Source organism: Chelonoidis abingdonii, chromosome 11 (assembly GCF_003597395.2).
Source record: "Chelonoidis abingdonii isolate Lonesome George chromosome 11, CheloAbing_2.0, whole genome shotgun sequence".
In the NCBI taxonomy this organism is placed as follows: domain Eukaryota; kingdom Metazoa; phylum Chordata; order Testudines; family Testudinidae; genus Chelonoidis; species Chelonoidis abingdonii.
The window spans coordinates 5,583,612-5,608,849 of record NC_133779.1 but is presented as its reverse complement, the minus strand read 5'-3'; the positions used below and the strand labels follow the sequence as shown (position 1 = coordinate 5,608,849).

At 55.4% G+C, this 25,238-nt stretch overlaps 1 protein-coding gene across 4 annotated transcripts; it reads right to left on the bottom strand.

Annotated features, from left to right (window-relative positions):
• Nucleotides 1-3,749: 3,749 nt before the first annotated feature.
• Nucleotides 3,750-24,607, bottom strand: MEIOSIN (meiosis initiator). Of its 4 annotated transcripts, none has more exons than XM_075070669.1 (14): nt 24,170-24,607; nt 20,700-20,790; nt 19,493-19,586; nt 17,577-17,729; nt 14,924-15,163; nt 14,383-14,506; nt 13,528-13,628; nt 12,653-12,805; nt 10,371-10,586; nt 9,666-9,742; nt 8,564-8,725; nt 7,946-8,181; nt 6,553-6,642; nt 3,750-4,511 (listed from the first exon to the last, which is right to left on the bottom strand). In XM_075070669.1, the coding sequence occupies exons 1-14, from the start codon at nt 24,403-24,405 to the stop codon at nt 4,313-4,315; spliced, it is 2,172 nt and encodes a 723-aa protein (XP_074926770.1). In that variant the 5' UTR covers nt 24,406-24,607; the 3' UTR covers nt 3,750-4,312. The 4 variants fall into 4 exon arrangements, with proteins under 4 accessions (XP_074926770.1, XP_074926771.1, XP_074926772.1 ...); XM_075070670.1 differs by having other exon boundaries at nt 8,564-8,683; nt 24,170-24,606; XM_075070671.1 differs by lacking the exon at nt 10,371-10,586 and having other exon boundaries at nt 24,170-24,605.
• Between the last annotated feature and the right edge of the window lie 631 nt (nt 24,608-25,238).

Below are 25,238 nucleotides of genomic sequence, written 5' to 3'. Positions count from 1 at the left end.
TTCTGTGTACATCCAAAATTCCTGCTGAATGACCCGCCCTGGGAGCGAGTTACCAGTGACCCAGGGCTGGGGCAGAAGGAGGGTGCAGATGGGTGAGGAGGGGAAGAGCCCAGGGCTGGGGTGGCAGGGGGCACTGGTGGGGGAAAAGGGAGGTGCCCAGAGCTGGTGCAGCATGGGGTGTGTGTGAGCCCAGGCCTGGGGTGCCAGGGTGTGTGGGGGGAGGGAGGGCTCAGGGCTGGGGTGGCAGGGGAGTGCAGGGTGGGGGAGGCCCAGAGCTGGGGGTGCAGGTGGCAGGGGAGAGCCCAGGGCCGGGGTGGGGGCAGCCAAATTTTATTTTTCTTGGGGTGACAAAAAACCTAGAGCCGGCCCTGATTGCTGGACCCAGGCTAAAAGGAGATTAATCTGTAAAAGGGAGCATTCTAGAACTGGTGAGATTATCTGTATTCAGTTTGATTAGACATAGATTTGCACATTTTATTTTATTTTGCTTGGTGACTTACTTTGTTCTGTCTGCTACTACTTGCAACCACTTAAATCCTACTTTCTGTATTTAATAAAATCACTTTTTACTTATTAATTAACTCAGAGTGTGTGTTAATACCTGGAGGGGCGCAAACAACTGTGCATCTCTATCAGTGTTACAGAGGGCAAACAATTTATGAGTTTACCCTGCATAAATTTTATACGGAGTAAAACGGATTTACTTAGGTTTAGACCCCACTGGGAGTTGGGCATCTGGGTGTTAAAAGACAAGCACACTTCTGTTGGCTGCTTTCAGGTAAACCTGCAACTTTTGAGGCAAGTAATTCAGACTCTGGGTCTTTGTTGGAGCAGATGGGCGTGTCTGGCTCAGCATGACAGGGTGCCAGGGCCCCAAACTGGCAGGGAAAGCAGGGGTAGACGTAGTCTTGGCACATCAAGTGGCAGTTCCCAGGGGGGTTTCTGTGATCCAACCCGTCACAAGACCCCATTATTTTGTATGTATAGTTGGGATTATGTGCATTATATGCATTACTTTGCATTTCTCAACACTGAATTTCATCTGCCATTAGCTCCCCTCCAGTCGTCTGGTTCAGAGGCTGTTTTAAGCGATAGGGTACATACCACGGTTAGTAGTTCTGCAGTTTCATAGTTGAGGTTCTCCAGAACTCTTGGGTGAATAACATCTGGTCCTGGTGACTTAGATTAATTTGCCAATTTGTTCCCATACCCTCCTCTATTGACACCTCAGTTTGGGACCACTCCTCAGATTTGTCATAAAAAAAAATGCCTCAAGTGTGGGAATCTCCCTCACATCCTCTGAGATGAAGACAGACGCAATGAATTCATTTCGCTTCTCTGCAACACCCTTGTCTTCCTTGCGTGCTCCTTTAGCACTTCCATCATCCAGTTGATTGTCTGGCAGGCTTCCTGCTTCTGATGTATCTAAGTATTTTTTTTGCTGTTCGTTCTGGAGTCCTTTGCTAATTGCTTTTCCAATTGTGCTGTGTGCAGCAGAGGGCGCAGGGCTGGTGTGCTTGGCGGCTGGCTAGGGGAAAGCACCTCCAGGAGTTTGCATTGGAACCTGAGTGCAGAGCCCCTGCAGGGCGGATACCGTCAGCCATGAATTGCTCTTGCTGACGCTCATCAACTAATTACCCTTGCTCGTTCTGGAGATGGGAAACTGAGGGTCAGGCACATTCATCTCCCAGCTTTTTACGGTTCCTTGTGCCGGTACTTTCCTTTGTTTGCGCCCCCTCCTCATATAGATCTCTCCCCACCCCCACCCAGTGGGTCCTGGGTGATGCCAGGAGAGCAAAGGGCACCCAAGTTTTGCACCACTAAATGCGCCATCCTCCCAGGTGAGCTGCTGCAGGGTGCAAAGAGCCAGGCTGGAGGGGCTCAGCTGGGTCCTCCGTTCTCTGGGCCATGGGACACTGAGCCAACCCCTGAAAGCTGGTGGACATGCTTAGCGCTGCCCCCCAACTCACGGTCCTCATCCCCACCCTCTGGCTCCTACAGCCCCCTCTGCAGCGGGGCCCAGGCAGCCTCTATGGAACAGGGCTCCATGGTGCTCATAGCACAGTGCCTTTGGGTGGGGGGGAGTCGCCATCTGCGGGACTCGAACCTGGCACCTCGGGAACGAAAAGCAGCAGCTGAGGCTGGAACAGCGTGTTCAGGGGACAGCATCTGCAGGGCTGCGACCTGCTCAAATTCCATCCCCCGCTTTCCAGCAGAACCCCTCTCACTGCAGCACAGCTGGGGCTCTTGTCAGGGCCAGGCTTGGGCTGGGCGGCTGGGATTACCTTCCAGAAGCACCCATAGCGCTCAGAGTCTCCTAGCAGGTTATGTTTCTACAGGGTCCCTCTTGCCCACAGGTCCCACCTCACCCCTCGCCATTCCCCAGATTCTGGCTGGCTGCAGCTGGGAGAAGGTGGCTCATACTTTCCTGCCTCCCATGCGCAGACTCCCATGCGCAGACTCCCATGGCGCTCTGGTTACCGAGGAGGCCAGCCTATTAAAACTCAGGGAAGAGGAACCCCCCACATTGGGTGGAAATAACCCACCAAGGACAGCATCGGCTCCATGCGGTGGGTCCTAAATTCCAGGAGCGGCTGGTCTGGGATGTCTGTCGGGAGGTGGGGGGGGGGGAATGGGGACACACACTCTCCCGCCCATCCTGGCCGGCAACCTGGAGAGTGACACAGCCTCCAGCTGGGGAAACAAATGAGGCTTTGGCCAATGAAGCAGCCACAAGCGCCCGTCCCTCGGGGCAGGGATGGTACTTAAAGGCCCGAGCTCTGCCCCCCAGGATCAGGGAGCAGAGTAGGAAGTAGAAAATTCCCCCTGCAGTTCGCCTGCAACAGGCAGAGGTGAGAAACATCGGGGTGGCTAGTGGGCAGAGAGAGCAGGGCGGGAATTCCGGCCTGGGCCAGCTGCTGGCCCCACCTCTGCACAGCCTCAGCCCTCCTGGAAATCACCCCTAGGACCGGCATGACAGCATCACTCACCGGGCGCTGGCGGGTGGGCACCACCGCTGCTCCAGCCGAAGATAGGAAGCACCAGAGCCAGGCTAACTGGAGCACCAGCAGCACCGACAAGGCAGCCGCCATGGCATTAGCTGCTCAGTGCTCGGATGGGAGCTGGCCAAGGCAGACCCAGGCTGTAACAGAGATCCAGTCGGTGCTGTTAGGGAGCGCTGAGGTGCGAGCGAGAGCTGGAGCCCTCCTGGTCACTGCAGATCCTGCAGGCGGGAGCGTTAGCCCCGTTCTAGTGGCCGAAGCCCCGGGGCTCAAGGGACTGATTTCGATGGGAGTCAGGCATCAGGAACCGGAGCATGGGGCGGTCAGGCCTAGCGGTCACAGCAGGAGCTGGGAAATGGACCCAAGGCTCAGACCCAGAACCAGAAACCAGAGCCAAAGGAGGTAGGAATCCAAAGCAGGGTCTCCGAAAGGGTTTTCCAGGTTTCCTTCACAGCCATAAGAGCTAGAGACTCATAGGAGATTCTGGAAAACAACTAAGCAGTGTGAGTGCACCCTCCAACCAGTCCATCACGTGTCCCCAGAGGGGCGTGCACCCCACACTTTGGGAAACCCTTATCTAAAATATCCCCTCCTGATAGCTCATCTTCAGGAGGCAGAGACCCACCCCTGAGCAGCCCAACCACAACCCCTACTGCTCTTCCTGCTTTGAATAAACCGGGAGGAGAGGTGAATAGGGCTGCCCCGGGGGGGGGAGGGGGGAGTCTATGAACTCGGAGCAGAGCCAGAAAACCCACAACTGAGCTTTATTCTAAAATCAATAAATAAATACATACATACAACAGCTGTCAAACTATTCCAGCAACTAACAGAATCCAATACAAGTCTGGCCTGAATCGGTGGAGGTTTTCTTTATTTTGGCGGGGGGATCCAATCCTCCACTTAACCACGGCTACCCTTGTGCCCAAGCAACCCACCCTTAGCTGGTTGGACAGGGCAGTTTGGAACTGACCGGATCTATGGCCAGCCTGGGGTCAGCGCTCTCCGATCAGCACAGTGGTGTCTAGTTATGGCGGAAAACTATCAGAATAAATAGGATTTTAATTAAAAACATGAGCCACCCCTCTACACCCACCCGCAATTTCTCCTTGCCAGAGCTAAACAAGAGGCCAATCTACAAACCCCAAAGCCTGGTCTCCCAACGGCAACACGCACGCTGTAGCCTGTGCCCGTTCTCAAGCACCCTTGTTCATTTCGATGGAGCAGCAGGCGTCTCCAAAGGAAGGGAGATGCCCCATCAGGGGCTAGAGGCCCCAGTATGCCAGGTGGGAGGGGCCCTGTGTTGCCATCCATCACACTGACTCCAGGGCTGGGTGTTGGAGCGAGCGAGGCGGGACTGGCGGTCCCAGGTCTCGGGAGCCGAGGGATTTCTCGGCCAGCAGCAGATGAAATGGCTTAGGAGCCTCCATCTCCTCCTCCTCCTCTCCCCCGCTGGAGAAGTCCTGCTTCACAATGCGGTTGTTCAGCCTGCTGAACCTCCGGGCCTTGATGCTGGAAGAAAGAGGTGAAATCCAACCAGATGGCTCTTTGCATCCGTTCCCTCTGTGGGCTCGTCACCGTCCGCCCCATGGGCAGCTGGCAAATGACCGACCAGCCTGATCAATTGCCTTGAGCCCAGAGGTTAATAAACTTCCCATATAGCCCCGCCTAGCCCAGGATGGGACGTCAGCAGGTGTAATTCATTGGGTAATAAAGAGCATTTGTGGTTGGGGACCAGGACTCCTGGGTTCTATTCCCAGCTCTGGGAAGGGAGTGGGGTTTACTGCAGGGAGACTGGGAGACAGGACTCCTGGGTTATAATCCCACCTATGGGGTGGATGACATGGGGGAGGTTGGGAGTCAGGACTCCTGGGTTCTATTCCCAGCTCTGGGAAGGGAGTGGGGTTTAATGCAGGGAGACTGGGAGTCAGAACTCCTGGGTTCTATCACCAGCTCTAGGAGGGGAGTGGGGTCTGGCTAGAGCAGGGGGGCTGGGAGTCCCCACCCGTTGGGAGGGGATTATAGTACTTATTTATGTCCCACTTAGGCTTAGTTGGTGCTACGGAATCCAATCCTGCTCCATTCTAACCATTTTAGGCTCTCTGCTCATCAACATCTCCTTGGGGACTGGGGATGGAATCGGAAGCTTTTCACTTCTAGGTCCCTGGTGTGAACCCACCAGGCTGGATCTCACTCTATTGGCTCCTATGTGTAATGAGTTAGGCGGATCTCAACTTCTAGTGGACAACTGTTCACGTGGCAAAATCAGCTCCCCTGGGAGCCCCTGAGGTGACCCACGTTGCAGGACTAAGGCAGACTTTAGGGGCAATGGGGTCCACTGGAAGGTCCCTGGACTGGGACTCGGGTAACCTGGGTTCTAAGCCTGGCTCTGCCATTGGCGTGCTGGGTGACTGGAGGCAAGTCACTGCCCCTCCCTGAGACGCTGTGTCTCCTCCCACTGCTGTCTGTTCAGGCTGCAAGCTCTTCGCGCAGGGGATGTCTAACTCTGCGAAGTGCCTGGCGTGATGGGACCCCAATCTTGATCATTGTGTGTCTGGGCAGCACCTGGCCTGATGGGGCCCCGATCTCAGTCACTGTGTGTCTGGGCAGCACCTGGCCTGATGGGACCCCGATCTCAGTCACTGTGTGTCTGAGCAGTGCCCGGCCTGATGGGACCCTGATCTCCTCGCTGTGTGTCTGGGCAGCACATGGTGCGAGGGGCCCTGATCTTGGTCACTGTGTGTCTGGGCAGCGCCTGGCACAACGGGGCCCCGATCTCGGTAACTGTGTGTCTGGGCAGCGCCCGGCACAACGGGGCCCCGATCTCGGTAACTGTGTGTCTGGGCAGCGCCCGGCCTGATGGGGCCTGATCTCGGTTGCTCTGTGTCTGGGCAGCACGACGCGAGGGGCCCTGATCTCGGTCACTGTGTGTCTGGGCAGTGCACAGCCCGACGGGGCCCTGATCTTGGTCACTGTGTGTCTGGGCAGCTCCCAGCACGATGGGGCCCTGATCTCGGTTGCTGTGTGTCTGGGCACCGCCCGTTGCGAGGGGTCCTGATCTCGGTCACCGTGTGTCTGGGCAGCGCCTGGCCCGATGGGGCCCTGATCTTGGTCACTGTGTGTCTGGGCAGCGCCTGGCCCGACGGGGCCCTGATCTCGGTCACTGTGTGTCTGGGCAGCGCCCGGCCCGACGGGGCCCTGATCTCGGTCACTGTGTGTCTGGGCAGCGCCCGGCCCGACGGGGCCCTGATCTTGGTCACTGTGTGTCTGGGCAGCGCCTGGCCCGACGGGGCCCTGATCTTGGTCACTGTGTGTCTGGGCAGCACCCGGTGCGAGGGGCCCTGATCTCAGTCATTGTGTGTCTGGGCAGTGCCCAGCGTGACGGGGCCCTGATCTTGGTTGAGGCCTATTGATGCTGGTGTAACACAAAGAGCAGCTGCAACATTGGGCCGGAACAGCACGTGGTGGAAGTTGGCACCTTCCCCGGAAGATCTCCCTCCACACCGGACTGACTCCCATGGCTCTGATGGGGTTCTCCGAATGCCAGCCTTACCAGTACGGCCTCCTTTCCTGCTTCGTCATGGTGCGCCACAGCTGTGCCAGCTCCCTGGTGGCTGCGGTGGACGCCATCCCCGGGCAGGCACTGAGGGGAGAGAGCACAAGGAACTCAGAGTTCTTCCAGAACAGGCGTGAAGCAGCACACGTCTGCCTGGCCTACCAGAGCAGGTTGCCAAGGCAATGCCCAGCAGCTGTATACACATTCCACCCACCTTGCCTTCTCCATGGACACAGAATTTAACAAACATCCAAGGGAGTGAAACCGGAGCACCTGCTCTCTCCAGCTGGTTGCTATGGTCCATGGCTGTGTGCCGAGCTCTGGCAGGTCAGTCCCGCCACATGGGCACTAAAAAATCCAGCCTGGGATTGTGCCAAGGGGAAAGGAGTGGCTGAAAGGGCGTTGGCGTGCAGCTTCCGTCATAGACGGTAAGGCCTGAAGGGACCGTTCTAACCATCTGGTCTCCAGAGACCCCACCCAGTGATTTGCGCTCTGAGTTGGCTCAGGTTAGAGCAGATCTTTTAGAACAATGTCCCACCTGATGCAAAGACTACGAGCGTGAACCTCCTCCGACCCTGGGCCGGCTGTTGCGGTGGTTAATTCTGAATTTCTTTCACTTCAGCTCCTATCTGTCAGATCTCGCTCTGCCTTTGTCCACTTTGCTTGTAACCATCTCCTCCCCACAAAGGGGCTGACAGACCGGGATCAAGGTCAATGGGGTAAACTAAACTGATGGAGCTCCTCTCACCCTGAGGCAGGTTTCCCAAACCGTGGATCATTCCCGCAGCAATTTGCTCAACCCTCCCCAATCCGTCAGCATCGTGTTGGAAGTGGGAATGCCAGAACTGGCCCCAGCATCCCTGTAATGGTCTCCCTGCTGTATACAGAGGTAACTGCCCGCCGCCTCTGTTTCTATATTCCCCCGCTCTTATAGCCAAGGACTGCGTTAGCTGCTGCATCACACTAGTACTCTGTGGTCTGTCTGTCTACACCAGGTGTCTCTGGTCTGATACTTGCAGTGTCAGCTCTTTGGGGCAGGGACTGTCTTTGTGTTCTGTGCTTGTACAGCACCTGGCACAAGGGCCTGGTCTGTCACTCAGGTGCCGTGGTGCTACGGTAATACACCTCATAGCAACAGACAATGCACAGCGCCGGGCATAATGGGGTTCTGGTCCATGACTGGGGGCCCTAGGTGTGACCGTAATAGAAGTAATAAGTAGCAAAAAAAACCCGTAGCTTACCTTCCCTGAGTCCTGTTGAAGCCAATGAAACCTAGAGCACACGCTTAAAATTAATGCTCAGGCTCGAGCACTTTGTAGTGCCTGGACACACGGCCAGCTGGGTCGAGCGCCTCTCTCCAGCCCATGACACAGCGCCGCCTCCTGCTTACCGGATGTACTGCTTGCGGTTCAGCCGGCAGAACATGATGAAACCGTTGACGCATTTCTTCTTCAGCTGCAAGGGGGACCGGGACTTGCTGGAGGCCTCCGGCTGCCGCCCGCCTTCCCCCTTCTTCCTCTTCCGGCCGGCAGCAGGCGGCGGCTTCGTCCGCTTGTAAGGGATCCAGGTGCTGTCGCTATTCTCCTCGCTGGAGGACACGGAGCGAGCCGGTCCGGGGCTGGAACCCTGGCGGGCGGAGAGAGGGGTGTGTGGGGGGCAAACCCCCAGGCAGGCCCCTGAGATTGGGACACTGGGGAAAGGAAGGGACATGAGCCCCACTAGGGGATGCATGCCGAAATCTCCTAAGCCACTTTGGAAGCCTCAGCCTTGGAGTGGAAGGGAGAGAACACCCAAGCGGGCTCCGCTTCCACCCAGGTCAGAGGCTCGGTATCTCATCCAGTCCTTATACAGCCACTGTGTCCATCTGCCCTTTCCCATTCTGTTACCCTAAGATTGCAAGATTTCAACCCCTACTCCCCAAAACCCATCTTCTCCCTGCTTTCACAGTCTATGGGGCAGCGCCATGACCCCGGCTTCCTTCCCTCCCACCCCCACCCCATCCTCTCACCTCCTGGAGGAGCTGCCCGCTCCACACCCCCATGAACTCCGTCACTCCCGAGCTGGGGCTGGAGTCAGTTTTACTCGCCTCGCTGTAGGAGAGGTAGCAATGGTCCAGCGAGAAGGCGGACTGGAAGAGATTGCGGGAGTTCAGCGGAGTGTCTGGAAGCATCTGATGAGGGTTGTGGTGTGAAGGACCGGGCGGGGGGGCGAGGAGGAGGGGAGAAGAACCCGGCAAATGAAAAGCTAAGGCTGAAATGTTCAGCAGGCATCTGGGAGCCTGATTCCCATTACAACGCCCGGGCTGTCCATAGGCGCGTGGGAAAAGCTCGGCTTGCATCCCTAAGCCTTGGCTGGCCTGTCTAATCCTCCCAGGCCTGGGCTGTTCAATCTTCAGTGAGAAATGCAGCAGGTTTCACCAGCCCCACCCCGGATGCATCCCATTCTACGGGCAAGGCTTTCTCCAATGCTTCCCTGCAGTCTCCACTTACAGGGCTGGATTGCAATGCCCTTGGGGCAGCAAGTCTGGCTTTAGGAAGGGTACAGAGAGTGCTCAGCACTACGGGGCCCAGTGCAAATAACAAAGAGAACCTCGCAGCTCCAGACGCCAGCGGCAGGGCAAGGCTCCCCGCAATCACCTCCCTCAGCACACCCCACGGAGGGGGGTCACATGACTCATCTGACCCTTGGCCTCTCTCTCTATGGCTGCCCCCACGGAGGCCTGATTAACACCAGCTGCGATGGCGGTGATGGGGATAGCGCCCTTCACGAAGACCACGCACATCCAGCCTGTAAAAGCAACCTAGTGGACAGAGCATTGGACAGGGGCTTGAGAGAGCTGGGCTCTATTTCTGGCCCTGCTGGGTGACCTGGGGCAAGTCATTTCCCCGCTCAGTGCCTCAGTTTCCCCATCTGGAACACAGGGATAATGGTTCCGGCCCTCCTTTGTGCAGCTCTTTGAGAGCTACTGATGCTAAGGGCCGTTATTATCATCATCCACATCCGAGCCTGACTCTGTAGCACCAGAGGAGGCTGTATGAGGGTTCTGCCTGCTAACAAGGAGAGGGAGAGGGACCAACAGGGGACTCAGGAAGTGGCTCCCCTCTGCCTACCTTTCTCAGCAGGGTCCCAGCCAGGCTGTCAGAGGAACCAGCTGAGTCTGGGCTCAGACATACATCCTCAAACAAACCTGCCGGAGAACAAGACACACCCCTTCAAAACAAGTAACATCAGAGCAGATCTCCCATGGCCTTCCCCCAGAAAGGACCCCAGCCAGGAAAGAGGGGAACCCCCCGCCAAAGGCCACGCTACAGGATAGCAATGGATTCAATGATTTCCTCTTGCCACATGCCCTTCTCAGCACGCACACCAGCTTGTCACTAAGGGTCTGTCTACACAGCAAATGGAGGTGGGAACACAGCACGTATAGACGTCGCCAGGGCTAGCTCTGAACTCGCTGGTGCCAATAAAGGCAGCTGTGAAGCCGTGTCCGGGAGGCTGGGTATGTACTTGAGTGACTAGCCTGTGCTGCCGTGGGTTTCCTGGCTATCGCCGTCTGAGCCAGCTAGAGCAAAGCTAGTGCAGGGATGTCTGCAGGGGCTGCAGCCTGCCCCATGACTGCACTGCAGAGACACCCTCTGTAGCTCATTAGCCTAGGGATGAAACGCTTGGGGTGTGTGAGGGCCAGGGTTCAAATCTTGGTGGAGGATGGGACAATGATGGGGGTGGGGGAGGGAAATCTCTGGCCCAGGTCAGACTGTATGATAAAAAGGGTCCTTCTCCCCTTGCCGCCGTCTCCAGGATCCCACACGACCCACCGCAGAGATGGAAGCTGCCACGACCTGCCATTGGCTGCAGTGGGACTCCACCTGCAGGGGCTGAATCTCTCTTTCTGAACCAGCTCAGGGAACAATGGGAACCAAAGCAGGGAAGGAGCCAGGAGCCAAAATCCGAACCAACTAGCTGATCAGTCTGGAATTTGGGACCTGATTTCCAGCATCTCAGGTGCTGCCCAGCTCTGCAGGGATGCCCGGCTCAAGAGACAACAAAAGGCCAGTTAAGTTCGTGGAGAAGAATTTCAGTCAGTCTCCAATAAACCCACACCAGCTCCACCAGCAGAGCCCGTTGTACAGAACAGCCTGGGTGCTCAATGCAGCGTTCCCAGGGCTCAGGGGATAAGGCAGCAGCATCTCTCTAGAGCAGTGGTTCTCAAACTTACCTGTTCAGGCCCCACTTCTTTGTATCGACAGTCGTTTACACGCCCCCACCCCCACACAACTACATATGCCGTCACCCAGGTCCGAAGGCAGAGAGAAGAGCAGCAGCTGCTGGCTGGGCGCTCAGCTCTGAAGGCAGAGGGGACAGCAGCCGCTGCTGGCCGGGAATCCAGCTCTAAAGGCAGAGGGGAGAGCAGCTGCTGCTGGCCAAGCACCCAGCTCTGAAGGCAGAGCAGAGAGCAGCGCCTGCTGGACGAGCTCCCAACTCTGAAGGCAGAGGGGAGGGCAGCGGCTGCTGGACGAGCTCCCAGCTCTGAAGGCAGAGGGGAGAGCAGTGGCTGCTGGACGAGCTCCCAACTCTGAAGGCAGAGGGGAGAGCAGTCGCTGCTGTACAAGCACCCAGCTCTGAAGGCAGAGGGGAGAGCAGCCACTGCTGGCCAAGCACCCAGCTCCGAAGGCAGAGGGGAGAGCAGCAGTTGCTGGCGGGGTGCTCAGCTCTGAAGGCAGAGGGGACAGCAGCCGCTGCTGGCCGGGAATCCAGCTCTAAAGGCAGAGGGGAGAGCAGCCGCTGCTGGCCAAGCACCCAGCTCTGAAGGCAGAGCGGAGAGCTGCTGGCCAGGTACTAAGCTCTGAAGGCAGAGCAGAGAGCAGCGCCTGCTGGACGAGCTCCGAACTCTGAAGGCAGAGGGGAGGGCAGCCGCTGCTGTACAAGCACCCAGCTCTGAAGGCAGAGGGGAGAACAGCTGCTGCTGGACAAGCTCCCAGCTCTGAAGGCAAAGCGGAGAGCAGCGGCTGCTGGCCAAGCACCCAGCTCTGAAGGCAGAGGGGAGGGCAGTGGCTGCTGGCCAAGCACCCAGCTCTGAAGGCAGAGGGGAGGGCAGTGGCTGCTGGACAAGCACCCAGCTCTGAAGGCAGAGCGGAGAGCTGCTGGCCAGGTACTAAGCTCTGAAGGCAGCACCATGCTAGCAGCAGCACAGAAGTAAGGGTAGCAATGTGACAAGTGATATTCATCAATATCACTTTCCACAGCAGACTTAGAGCCCCATTGCAACCCTTACTTCTGTTCCGCTGCTGCCACGCTGGGGCAGCCAGCCAGAGCCTCACCTGCAGGTGAAGGATTTGGTGGAGGGAAAGGAGAGAGCCTGAGCGGCAGGGCTCCAGCTGTCACCTTTATCGCCACCTCCCCAGTGTGCATGGGCCCTCTGCACAAGCCCCAGGCACCCAGGGCCGACAGCCAGAGCTCTTCCCCCTAGGAAAAAAAAAAAAAAGCACACAGCTTGCGCCTCCCTTGACACACTCCCATGAGTCCCTTCAGAGGCCTGCCCCACAGTTTGAGAACCACTGCTCTAGGGGTGTGTTCCCACTGGAAAGCACAGTCTGGGACTTCCCTTGCACTGTAGCACTGTCCACTCCAGGCATAACTGTGCAGTAAGCGGGTGCACTGCAGATTCACACCTTAGCTTGCGACACAGCAACTCACCACGTAGACGTGGCCAACCAGCTCCTTCAGCTGAAATCGTACAGGGCCAGTCCCTGCAGCCAAGCCTCTGCTGAAGCTTGTGGCAGCTGGAAGGACTGCATATGGTATGTGACACAAGAGGACTCTGATCTCGCTTTTTGCACTTCTCAGTGAGAGCGTGACTGGCAATGGGGGAATCCAGCCTCCCACGCAGTCCCCGCTTGGCATCCCAACGACACTCCCACACACCACAATGACAGCTGTCCTTTCTAAGGCACGCTGCACAGCTCTCACTCGCTCTCCACCTATCTTCTATGCCATGGTTCGTCACTCGCCTGCTGGGAATCACCACGGCCCCGCGACCGATCCTGGCAAGCCCCTCAGACCCCTCTGGCCACAAGGAGGGACGCGGACACTCCTTTACCTTGGGACAGCTCCTCCGGCCCTCCCTGCAGAACGTGCCCGGGAAGCAGCCGTCCAGGAGAGGAGAACAGTGAGGGGCTCAAGCCCAGATCCTTACTGGCCCAGCAAGCCCCAATTTGGCCTCTTCTCCCGGGAGAGCACAGGAGCAAGCTCCCTGTGAACCAAAACATAATTTACACAGAAATTTCACTGGCTACGTTTCTGCTACCCTCTGTCCCCATTCCCCATAATCTGCCAGGAGAACTTGGGCTGCTCCAAAGCAGCACAGCTGGAGACTTCCAGGAAATAGACTAACTTGGACCACTAAGATGCTGCTGGATTTATTATTTAAAGGATGCTTGTTAACTTCCTCTACCACTTGTCAGCTGGGACCTACAATCTCTGCCCCTCCTGCTGCATCCCGACAATCAGAGGTTATGTTCTCACTTATTTAGCCCCTTTAATAACTGATGCCCTGCATGACATCTGCAGGTTCAGAGTTTTTTGGTTTGTTTTCTTCCCCAGGTTTTGCAAATAACAAACAAGGAATTTTGTTATGTGTTACTTCCATCTTGTGCATGTGTTTCCATTCATTGTGTGTTTGTATCTGATATGAAAACAAACAAGTTAAAAAAGGAGGCATGCAGCGGATATGTCCACATCCCTTCTCCCAGCTGGCTGTAAATTAACACACTGTGCTGTTAGACAGGGGGACCGTTTAGGTCTGAAAGTGCTGACAAGGGCTGTCTCCCAGAGCCTGGACACAGAGATGCTTGGCGCCCAACACAACCGTCCTGGCGGGTGCTACTTAGCTACATGAAGAGCAGCAATCTGTTGCAGCCTAAGGGGCCTTTGCCCTCTCTGCACGCTATGGCCATAGACTACGGCAGTACTCACCATGGGAACTACACACAGGGGACTGGGTTGAGAGCCAAGGACCAGCATCCAGCCCATCCTCCTCGTCCTCCTCGCAGGAATAATACTGCACCAGCTCCTGCCTGGAAGAGTAGTTTAGAGACAGCCTTGGATTGCAGCTCTGTCTCCCCTCTCCCAGAGCCCCCGACAGAACTGCTCGCAGCTCTGTGCTGCTGGCCACAAGGGGCGGAACCAAACACGTGCTGCTTTAAGAGCAACTCCTAGTGTCCTAGGGCACTGCTGTGCAGTGGGGTAGGGCGTATCCCAGCTTCCTGGAGATTTTCAGCTGCAGCCTCCCACCCAGGGAGGGTCAGAACTAGGGAGACCTGCTCTGGGCACTATGGCTGATCTTCTTTGAGAAGTGCCGGCTGGGAGCAGGCCTCTCCTTCTGGCTGTCGGCAGGCTATATCCGAGCCAGCAGGCAGGCGGCAGAGAACCCAACTGTACGTGAGACCCAGCCTCACCTTCTGCCAGGTACGGCCGCGGGAGCCTTCTCCTTTGCTGAGCATGCTGGGGATGCTGTAGGAAGTGGGGCAGCATAAGGCTATTCCAGTTTAAGTCTCTCCCAGCAGGGGGCACCGAGGGGAGCAGGGGAAGACCACTGGCTGGGGGCGGAGCTCCCAGCTACTCCAGTCCCAGCCTCCCCCAGCAGGGGGCACTGTGGGAAGCGGGGCAGAACTGCCAGCTGTGGAGGGAGCCCCCAGCAGTAATCTGGAGTCAGGATTTGAAAACGCTGCACACTGGCTGGATAGGGGCTTCAGGTGCAAATCGGCAGAGCTGCACTGAAGTCACCAGAACCACAAGTTTCCGTGGTCAAGCTCCCGCACCAGCTCTTACCCCAGCAGAGCAAGGTCCGGCCCGTCGTACCGACGCTGCTCCCGGTAACTCAGCTGAGCCTCACAGGTAGAGCAGACGTCATCCTCCTCCTGGCTCCCCTCTCGGTCACACCCTACGCACCAATCTGTAAACACACATGCACACTTTGGTCCTGCTCCACCAGATGCTGCGTCCCCCAACAGTGCAGACTCAAGGTTACAACGGATCCAGCCCTGGTGATGGACGCTACGGCCATGGCTTCCTATAGGAATGGGGCCAAATGCTCCATGGGTGGAAATGGGCAGTGGGGAAACATCAGCTCACACCAACTAGGGATCTGGTGCATCATCTCTGCTAATAAGGGCCTGGATTTCACCCACACCCTGTGTTGCCACGGGCCCCTTTGCACAGTGAGGGCTGATGCTCCCCAGAGCCCATGCACGTTGAGCATGGCAGGGGTGAGATGTTTCCTTGACCCGAGCAACAGCCGAGCTCCCATTGGCTCCCATCTCATACCCAATCCCGCAGGAGGTGCCCGGCAAAGGACGGACAGGGACCACACCTGCTGCACAGCTGGGAACGCTGCCTTCCGCCCTCTCCAGGAAGGCACTCCCTGTGGGCCGGCGAGACCCCAGCATCAGGTCCCTTCGGCTGAACTGGAATGGAAGCTGCTTCGTGCCAAGAGAAAGCACAGCCCCTTCGCCTGCCGCATGCAGATCTGCCTCCGTGCGCTGCCCAGGCTGCCAGGGCGATTCCACCAGGCTCAGGCTCCGACGCGTCTCCTTGTTTGCCCCCCGCCACTCTGTGAAGGCAAAGGGCATAGTAATCTAGGCGGAGCCATGTCTCTGCTTTCCCAACCACTCGCCTAGGACACGGGGCCAGGTGAGCCCCGAGCTGCATCACCACACGGTACAACTCTGGCATGACAGACATTTCACCTGCCCTGGGCACCCGTCAGCTTCAAATTCAGCTTGTGAGCACCCCACTTCCCCAAGAGCGCCACGGTAACACCACTGCACCGCACGCCGCCCCAGGCTTCCCGGACATCAGCTCAGCAAGCGTCACAGATTACCGGGAGCAAGGGAAAAGCTAACAGGCCAGCTGGAAAAACTGACACACAGAGAGATTAAGGGACATGCCCACAGCCACAGAGCAAGTTAGTGGCAGAACTTGGACCAGAACTCAAGGGTCCTGCCTTCCACTACCCTGCTCCAACCACTAAATCCCACTCTGCTCCCAGAGCTGGGGGGAGAACCCCAGAGCCCTGGTCCCAGCCCCCCTGCTCTAATCACTAGACCCCACTTTCTCCCAGAGCTGAGGAGAGAACCCTGGAGCCCTGGTCCCAGCCCTCTTGCTCTAACCACTAGACCCCACTCCCCTCCTAGAGCTTGGGGGGTGGGAGGGTCCTGGCTCCCAGCCCCCTGCTCTAACCACTAGACCCCACTCTCCTCCCGGAGCTGGGGAGAGAACCCTGGAGTCCGGCCTCCCAGCCCTCCCCCTACTCTAAGCCACACTAATTATTTCCCTTTGCTGGGCTAAGCAACCCAAGGACCCAGGTACACCATTCCATGGCAAGAAACCCAGGAGGTGAGCTGGGATACTGACCCTTATGGAGGTAACACATGCACGGGACGGGGGGGAGGATGGGGCGTGAGGAGAGGGAGAGTTTTGCATAACTGTAACAACAGCCCCAGCTAGCCACATTCACCGACTGAGGCTCTGGAGGTAACCTCAGATCTGTGACACTGAGGCTGTGTCTACAACACAGCTGGGGGGCGTTCTTCCCACCGCATGCAGACGTACACCTGCCACTCGAGCCAGCATGCTAAAAACAGCCATCTGGCTACCGGGGCACAGGCATGGGCTAGCTGCCTGGTCCAAGATCCTAGGGGTGCACACCGGCTTGAGCAGAGCTAGCACGTGTGTCATGGAATCAGAGAAATGTCCAGCTGAGAGCTCTTCAAGCCCAGCCCTGAGGCCAGACCAAGCAAACCTAGATCAGTCCTGACAGAGGCTTGTCCAGCCTCTTCTTAAAATCCTCTCTGGACGATCCTGAAGCCTGTTCCAGAGCCGAACTCCCCTGAGAGCTGGAAAGTTTCTCCTCATCTCTCACCTAAATCTCCCTCGCTGCAGATTAAGCCCATTGCTTCTTGTCCAACCTTCAGTGGACACGGAGAACAATCGAGCCCCATCCTTTTTATACCAGCCCTTAATGAATTTGACAACTGTTCTCAGGGTCCCGCTCAGGCTTCTTTTCTCAAGACTAAACGTGCCCAGTGTTTTTTAACCTTTTCGCCTAGGTCAGGTTTTCTAAACCTTGGATTGTTTTAGTATCTCGCCTCTGGACTCTCTCCAATCTGTCCACTTCTTTCCTACAGTGCAGTCCCCAGAACTGGACCCAGCGCTCCAGCTGAGGCCTCACAGTGCCTGGCGAAGCAGGACAGTTACCTCCTGTGACTTGCATCCGACACGCCTGTTAATGCACCCAGAACGTGATTAGCCTGGTTAGCCGCCAGACCACATCGCTGACTCAGATTCCACTGGTGATCCATTATGACCCCGGATCCTTTACCACAGTACGACCATCTAGCCAGTTAGTCCCCGTTTGGTAGCTGTGCGCTTCCTAAGTGCAGCACTTTGCACTTGTTTTTATTGAATCTCATCTTGTCACATTCCGACCGATTCTCTAATTTGTCAAGGTCGTTTTGAATTCTAATCCTGTCCCCCAAAGTGCTTGCGACCCCGATCCCTCCCGCCTCCCCACCAGCTTGGTGTCATCCGCAAATGTTACAAGCATCCTCCCCTCTCCGTTACCCAAGTCCATAATGAAAATACTGAATAGCAGTGTATTGTGTACATCTACCCAGGCTGTGAATGACCCCCCACCTGCAGTGCGGATGTACCCCAAATGCTGTAGGGCCTTCTGAGGGGGAAATGGCCAGTGACTTTCCAGCTGGGGGTCCGGTGCTCTGCCCTGCCAAAGGCAAGGGGTCAGGATGTTCAAAATGAAGTCAAAAGCCAGTGCTGGCCAAAGCGAAGCAAAGAGGGAGGTCCAGCCACTGGAGAAGAGCTGCTCCTTCTAAGAAATCTCCCCTTCTTTCCCTTGGCTGTCCCAGTGGAGCAGAGATGGGCCTGTCCCACAGGAAAGAGGGGAAGCAGAGATTGCTCTGCAGAGCGAGAGTAGGGGGAATGGCTGCTACCGCTTCTGTCCCAACCTGATCTGCGGGATCGCTTTCCTTTGCGGGGTTTCTTGCCAACGTTCAGGAGTTTTGTTCTCCTCCTCCGTGGGGTGATGGGCGGAGTGCCGTCTCCACACCCTCGCTGACAGGCGGACATCTCCACACATCTGGATGCACCCGCTCCAAATTCTGCAGGATGAGGGGAGAGCAGAGCAGGTCAGAACTCCCCCAATCCAGCAACCACTTCAGCTCACCAGGATCCCAGGGCAAAAAAGGAGAGAGAAAAAACGCAGCTTCTGACAATCACTCAGCTTGTGTAGATATACATGTTAGCCCTGCTCAAGCTAGTGCAGTGACTCCCAACCTTTCCAGCCTCCTGTACCCCCCTCAGGAGTCTGATTTGTCTGGCATATCCCCAAGTTTCACCTCACTTAAAAACAACTTGCTTATGAAATCAGACATCAAAATACAAGTGTCCCAGCCACACTGTTACTGAACAACTGCTGACACTGTACTTACTTTTCCGTGTATAGAAGCGTTTCTCAAACTGGGGTCTGTGGGCCCTGCTGATCAACTCCTCCTCCTCCCTTCCAGCGCCTCCTGCATGCCAGCACGGCACAGGTTGTAACCGAGTACAGACCTTGAGATTCAGACCGGGCTGTACTTGGAGTGGCCAGCCCATCCCAGCACCCATGATGCCGCAGCCACACTGCTATTTTTGGCATGCTAGCTGGAGCGGTGCTAGCGTGTACGTCTATCTGAGCTGGGAATTGCACCTCCCAACGAACCCGGAGTCAGAAGAGCCTGTCACAGGCACAGTGCCCATGGAGAGTGGGTCTGGAGACAGAACCGATCCCTCCTGGGGCAGCTGGCTCCCACGGACAGCATCGTCACAAAAGGCCAAGGACTGACTGGGTCAGAGACCCGCCCCTGCCCCCCAGGGTAAAGTCAAGAGGGGTGGGGGTGGGGGCTTGAGCAGGAGCCTCGGCTGGTTCTGCAGGCTCTGGTTTCCAGGAAATGAAAACACAGAATGAAAGCGTCAGCTCTTTGGGGCAGGGGCTGGTTTTGTTCTGTGCTTCTACAGCACCGACTGCAATGAGGCCCTGTTGCCGGTGGAGCCTACAGGCTATGATAATACAAATAATGATACATTTGGAGGGCCAAACCCACAGGGCACAATTTAACAGCCAGTGTGACTTAACCCTGCGCAACCCATTGCTCCCCGCAGGTACGCGCACCATCCCACACCACTCAGTAAGCAGAACGACCAGCTCCTTGGCTAGAGCGAGATACTCACAGGGCCGGAGCAGCTCTGCTTGCACAGCCTGGCGGAAGCAAGGGCGGCGGAGGCAACCCAGCAACCAAATCAGAGGACTTGGAAAATAAAAATGCCTCTGACCAAAGTGCTGGGACACAGATTGCCTGGCCCAATCCTGCACTAGATTTCAGACACTGGACTGAATAGGACCCTCCTGGGGCTTTTCCCAATCACTTCACTCTATGGCCAAGGCACGTGTGCATCTGTGTGTTGGGGGCGGGGGGTGGGGTTGTTTGTTGAACTCTTCACGCAGCCCTAAAGGAAGCACCTGCCTAAACGCTCCAGAACTGAGCGGAGAGCCGCCAGCAGGACAGGGGACCAGAACGACTGCAGGTACAAGGAATTTGGAAGGACTGGCTCCCTGTCCAGGGGAATTCTTACTACCTTTCAATGGGCTTCTCAGAGCTCCAGTTGGTTTGCGTTAAACACTCACAGAAAATATTGTATCTCCTACTCAGAAGCCCCCGGTTGCCCCTCTGGCTGAACAATGCATGTACAACAGATCTCCTCTCTGAGTTATCCCACATTCCTGCTGCGACCCGTGTCCCTACACCATCCCTTGGCTTCCCTCCACACAGCAGCTCACGTCCCTTGCTCCCTCCCCCGTCTCCCTTCACTGTCCACGATCCCTTACCTTCTTTCTCTCCACACCGGAGCAGGGTCCTGGCAGTGCTGATGCTCGCCTGCAGATGCTCAATGTAGCGGAGGACGCGCAACAGGATTTCCTTCTGTTTCAAAGGGAGCACACACTCAGAGAAAGGTTTTGTACTCGCAAGGAGAGTTGGTAGATGCAGCACCCGTGGCACAATTCTGTGGCAAGACATGAATTCTACCAACAAAATCCACAGCCACTAATGTCCCTGGCCCTCCACTGCTGGAGAACGGCTGGGAACCTTCTCCGACGCTTACTCGGTAATAATGAGTTAGACCTTCTAGTGTGCACGTGTGTGCACCTGCATAAGACACATCCATCTGCAAAACAAGGCCATAAGGGGGGCTGGTTGGCTCACGGGATGGACGGTGGAGCCGTTTGCCTCTAGACTGCCCAGTTCCCACTCAACCTAATTCACTGATGCCCCAAACAAGCTGCCACAGGATGGCTGTTGTGTGGATTAAGTTGCTCTTCTGCCCAGTTCAGTGAGGGTAAGTATCCACATCACCAAGGGCTGGTACGAGCCGGAAGGCTCAGCAGAGAAACCAAGAACTGTTATCAAGCTTCCGTTTCATCCTTAATGGTGGGTCCTCCCCAGAACCGAACTGAGGCAGGTGCCCAAGGCGTGATTGTGGGGCAAAGCATCCCCTGCAAATTTGTGGCCCGCAGCTGTTGGGAGGATACAGAACGTCAGCCTCCAAGGGTGCAAATCCAACAGACCCATCCACAAAACATTTGCTTTTTAAAAACCCCACAAGGATGACTTCAGTGAAGAAATTTTGCTCCTTGGTTTATTCTGGGATGGGGTTGGCAGCCTGCATATAAGACCCAGAGTCTAAAGGCTCATCTGGAGGGGAAATTAACAGGAATAGCAATTCCAGAATAGCTCCCCCCATGGACATTGTATTCCAGAATAATTAGCATGCTTCTGAAACAGTCATTATTCTGGAATAAGATCGCAGAAAATCGCCCAGCTGTTTGTTCCCTTCAAGAAACCTAGAGGTTTAACAGCAGCAAGGCTCAAAGCCTCTCTTCCTCCAACAGACTGAAGATCTTAGTCTTCCATCCCGCCTCACCTATGCTTTCCCTGTGTCACCTTATTTCTTTAACATGCTCCCTTGCTTCTCTCTGGAACGTTATATGTGGGGAAGCAGCCGTCGGGGCAGCAGCTCACTCCGGCCGGCAGTACCTTGGTAAGCTTTTTGTAGCTGGTATGCAGAGGAACAGGCAGCATCTGAGCCAGCTCTCGGAGCATGTTGGTGTAGTTACCACGTCTCTTTCTGTTCAGGGATAAAAGAAGGTCAAACCGTCTCTTCCAAGTCCACTGGCAAAAAAGCCCTTTCTGGTAATGCTCCCCTCTGACGAACTGCAAATCTCGCTTAGCTACATAGACAAGTGGCACAGGCGTAGCTCAGGGATGAGGAAACTGCAGACGAACGGCCTGCTCACACCAGCACATTTTCACACTCTGTAGTAACAGTTGTCCCAGCCCAGATCCTCAAAGGTATATAGAGTTAGGCCCCTATATATTTTTGTGGAACTGGGCCCGGGTACTATCATACAACTGCATCATGCATCCAAACAGGGCAGATATAAGCTTATGCAGGCAATTTTGACCGTGGCATTTCCTGACTGCTGAGCACTTGCTACTTTCAGGCTTCACACAAACTGGGTAGCCGTTAATAGAGGTCGCACAGGCAGTCGAACTGCACTCAGAAGTCCCGGGTTCTAGTCCTGGCTTGGCCACTGACCTGCTATGTGAACTTGTACCAGTCCCATCACTTCCCTATGCCTCAGTTTCCTCCCCTGTACAATGGGGATAATGAGACTGGCCTCCTTTGTAAAGCCCTCTGAGACCTACTGCTGGAAAGAGTCCCGTACACCCATACAGCTTATTCCCCTTCCCTCACAGGAATCAGCTCTACCAGTAGAAACCCATCTATACCAAAATCACTGTATTCACGCTAGGAGCATCCCAATTTAGCTAGTCCAGCACAGTTCAAGCAGCACAACTTTTGTGTGGAGACGAGGCCCCACGGACTGGCCCTCTCGCTGGAACACGCGAGTTCTGGTGAGGATGCACACGAAGGAATTGTATCCATCTAGCTCCCTCCTGGGCTATGCCTTAACTGAAAAGAGGTGAGTTTCTTCATGGAGTCGCTATCTTTGTAAACTCCTAGTGGAGACAAGACACAGGGAATCTTTACCTTGATGTAGCTAGTTGTGATAAACTCTATATCCCCCACCTGAAGTTGACTTCAACTAGCTACCCCCAGGTAAAAACTACATGAGGTAGGAGTAGTTGATCACAATGCTCCATTCTAAGCCTTGGGAATCCTTGAATCTGTGAATCTCCACTAGGAGTTTATAAAAAGATTCCTCGATTCCAATGCCAGAAGGGACCACCGTGACCCCCTACATAACACAGGCCAAAGAATGTCTCCAAAATAATTCCTAGAGCAGATCTTGCCAAAGAAAAACCTATCCAATTCCCAGTTATGGAGAATACACCACAGCCCTTGGTAAATTGTTCACGTGATTAATTGCTCTCACTGTTAAAAATGTGAACTTTATTTCCAGGCTGAACGTGTCTAGCTTCAACTCCCAGCCATTGGATCAGGATAGACCTTTGTCTGCTAGATTGAAGAGCCCATTATTAAATATTTGTTCACCATGTAGGTATTTATCGACTCTAACCAAATCATCCCTTCACCTTCTCTTTGTTAAGCTAAACAGGCCAGAAACCTGCCTTATAGTGATAGACTCAAAGAGCTCAGCTTTTCTTCATTCTTGCAGCGTGACCCCTCTCCAATTTATCCACAACCTTCTTGAACTGTGGGCACCAGAACTGGACATACTATTCCAGCAGCTGGTGCCAAATATAGAGGTAAAAATAATCTCTTTGCTCCTACTCGAGAGTCCCTTGTTTATACACCTCAGGATTGTATTAGCCCTTTTGGCCACAGCATCGCCCTGAGAGCTCACGTGCAGCTGATTATCCGTCCCAACTCCCAAATCTTTTTCAAAGTCACTGCTTCCCTGTGACTTTCGGGGTCCCCAGATGCTTCCCAGGATAGAGCCCCACATCTTGTAAGTACGAGCTGCATTCTTTGTTCAAGTTAGACAGCTAACTTGATGGAAGAACACACTTCTTTTTGCTGTGACAACACGGCTGGGTTGGGTCTGCAGGGCCATCTGTAGTAGAAACCTATTTCCGCCACTAAACCTGCATTGCTTTGTGTATATTCAAAGTTCCATCTGCTTAACAAAAAGTGCAAGTTTTAATAGATTTTTGTCAAATCAGTTCAAAACCCTGTGTGGACACTCTACACTGGATTTAGATTTAGTCTGATTCCTTACCAAGGTAAGCGAAATTGGTATAAGCCTGGTTATAATTGAATATAGAGAAGGGGTAGGCAACCTACGGCACGCGTGCCAAAGGCGGCACACAGGATGATTTTTAGTGGCACTCACATTGTCCGGGTCCTGGCCACCGGTTCAGGGGGCTCTGCATTTTAATATAATTTTAAATGAAGCTTCTTAAGTATTTTAAAAACCTTATTTACTTTACATACAATAGTTTACATATATAGTATAGACTTATAGAAAGAAACCTTCTAAAAACGTTAATGTCTTGCTGGCACGCGAAACCTTAGAGTGAATAAATGAAGACTCAGCACACCACTTCTGAAAGGCTGCTGACCCCTGATGCAGAGCATCCACACAGGGTGCAACAGTGGTTGAAGCAGTTTTTTTGAAAGCAACTGAAAGTGCACTCAGTGCAACTATGAATATATTATTATTAATTATTTGTAGTACCACCGCACGCCGGAGCGGTACAAACACAGAAAAAGACAGTCCCTGTCCCAAGCCAAGGGTCAACAGATGGAGGGAGACAGACAGACGGGAAGTATAAGGAAACGAGACAATGCCAGTCAGCACGACGGGCAGTGGTCTTGGCACACCAGCGGCACTTTCAGACAAGAATCACAGAAAGGAGGTGGGTTTTGAAGGAGGCAGCTTTGCAGATGTTTACAGGGAGCTCCTCCCAAGTGTGAAGGGTAGCGAAGGAGGAAGCACAAAGATGCTTGTTGGAAAGTTTCCCTGGTGGGTGACAGAGGCTGGCGCCATGGGAGTTAACAACTTGACAGCAAAGGAGAGACTTTAGGTCAGATGGGGATGGGCTATGAAGGGCATGGAAGGTGAAGAGATGCTATAATGCCCATCACTGTACTCGAGTCAGCTGACAGGAAGCAGGGACCTTTTTTTTAGGCTAGCCCCTTTGCCCGGCGCACTGACTTACTGATACATATTGACAATCTTGACCCCAGCCTAACAACGCTTTGTCTCCAGGAATGATAGAACTGCTCAGAGAAATCACGCTGCACATATCCCGTGGGGAGTGTGAAAGCTATTTTAACACAGCACAGTAACACAGCACTTTAGGACAGGAAGTGAAGAAAAAAACCTGAACTTTGCTCCCAGTTGCCAAGGCCTAAGCGGGTACAAAACGCTCTATTCTGGGACTGCTTTGCACTGGCATAAGTGACTTGGCGTGTCAAGAAGGGGTTTTGAATGGGGGCAGGGAACAAAGCCAGGGGAAATCTGGTCTCTGGTATGGAAGGATTAAGCCCTAATTGCCCTGCCCCACATCCTCACCCATCTCTGATGGTTCCCAGCTGGCAGCTGCTGCGGTCGGGACACGGCTCCCAAGGGCCAGCACGCCCGACCTGCCCCCACATCTGCAATGGAGAACAAAGGGAAAAAGAAGGGGAATTCCAAACGCTCCCGGACCAGGAACGAGATGGGGAAGCGGGGAGCCCACGTGTCATCCCCTCACCCCACTGGACAGAGGGCGGGATGAGATGGGGGTGCAGTAAAGGGGGGTACGTCATCAGCTGTGAGAATCAGGGGCAGATACACAGGAGAGGGGAAGAGAACTGAGCTGAGTGCAGGGGTAGGGAAGTTTTGAGCAATACCATCCTGCCAGGCTCAGGAACACAAAAGAGGGGGGCAAATATCAGCTGCTCCTTTCGGGGAGAGGCAAATATTGCCCCCCATGCAATAGAGAGGGGGGCAGTAACGCTGACACCAGCATGGAGGAGGGAGGCAGCTGTTACTAGACCCAGCGCTCAGGGGGGCGAGGGGGAGACAGGCCCAATCCCCTGCAATGGGGGGCGGGGGGCGGGAGCTCTGAGAGGCAAATGAGGGGGAAGATCTCAGGGGAGTGATAAGGGGGCCCAGCCTGGGACACATGAGGGGATGCCAGGAGGGGGCTGGGGGCAGTCAAGAGGCTATGGGGGCCTCCCAGGAATGGGAGAGCCAAAGGCAATGGAGGGGGGCCCCTGGCAGTGATGGGGGAGTCGGGGGGAGGCACCCTGGGGGGTGATGGGAGACCCCTGGGCCATGGAGAAGGGGGGCTCCCTGGTGGGCTGATGGGGGGAGCTGTAGGCAGGGGACCAGAGGGAGCCTCTTGGGGGTGACGGGGGGGACCCAGAGGCGATGGCGGGAGTGGGGGCTCCCTGAGGGGTTACGGGGGGCTCCCAGGAATGGGGAGCCAAAGGCAATGGAGGGGGGCCCCTGGCAGTGATGGGGGGAGTCGGGGGGAGGCACCCTAGGGGGTGATGGGAGACCCCTGGTGGGTGCCAGGGGCCATGGAGAAGGGGGGCTCCCTGGTGGGCTGGTGGGGGGAGCTGTAGGCAGGGGGCCAGGCGGAGCCTCTTGGGGG

Bases quoted from the DNA above. Each gene is read 5' to 3' on its own strand.
- MEIOSIN (XM_075070669.1), bottom strand. From the start codon at position 24,405: ATGACGTACCCCCCTTTACTGCACCCCCATCTCATCCCGCCCTCTGTC. The intron at 17,730-19,492 runs GTAAGGGATCGT...CTCATCCTGCAG, and splicing joins CCGGTGTGGAGAGAAAGAAG to AATTTGGAGCGGGTGCATCC. The intron at 8,726-9,665 runs GTAGGCAGAGGG...AACCCTCATCAG, and splicing joins CTGGGACCCTGCTGAGAAAG to ATGCTTCCAGACACTCCGCT.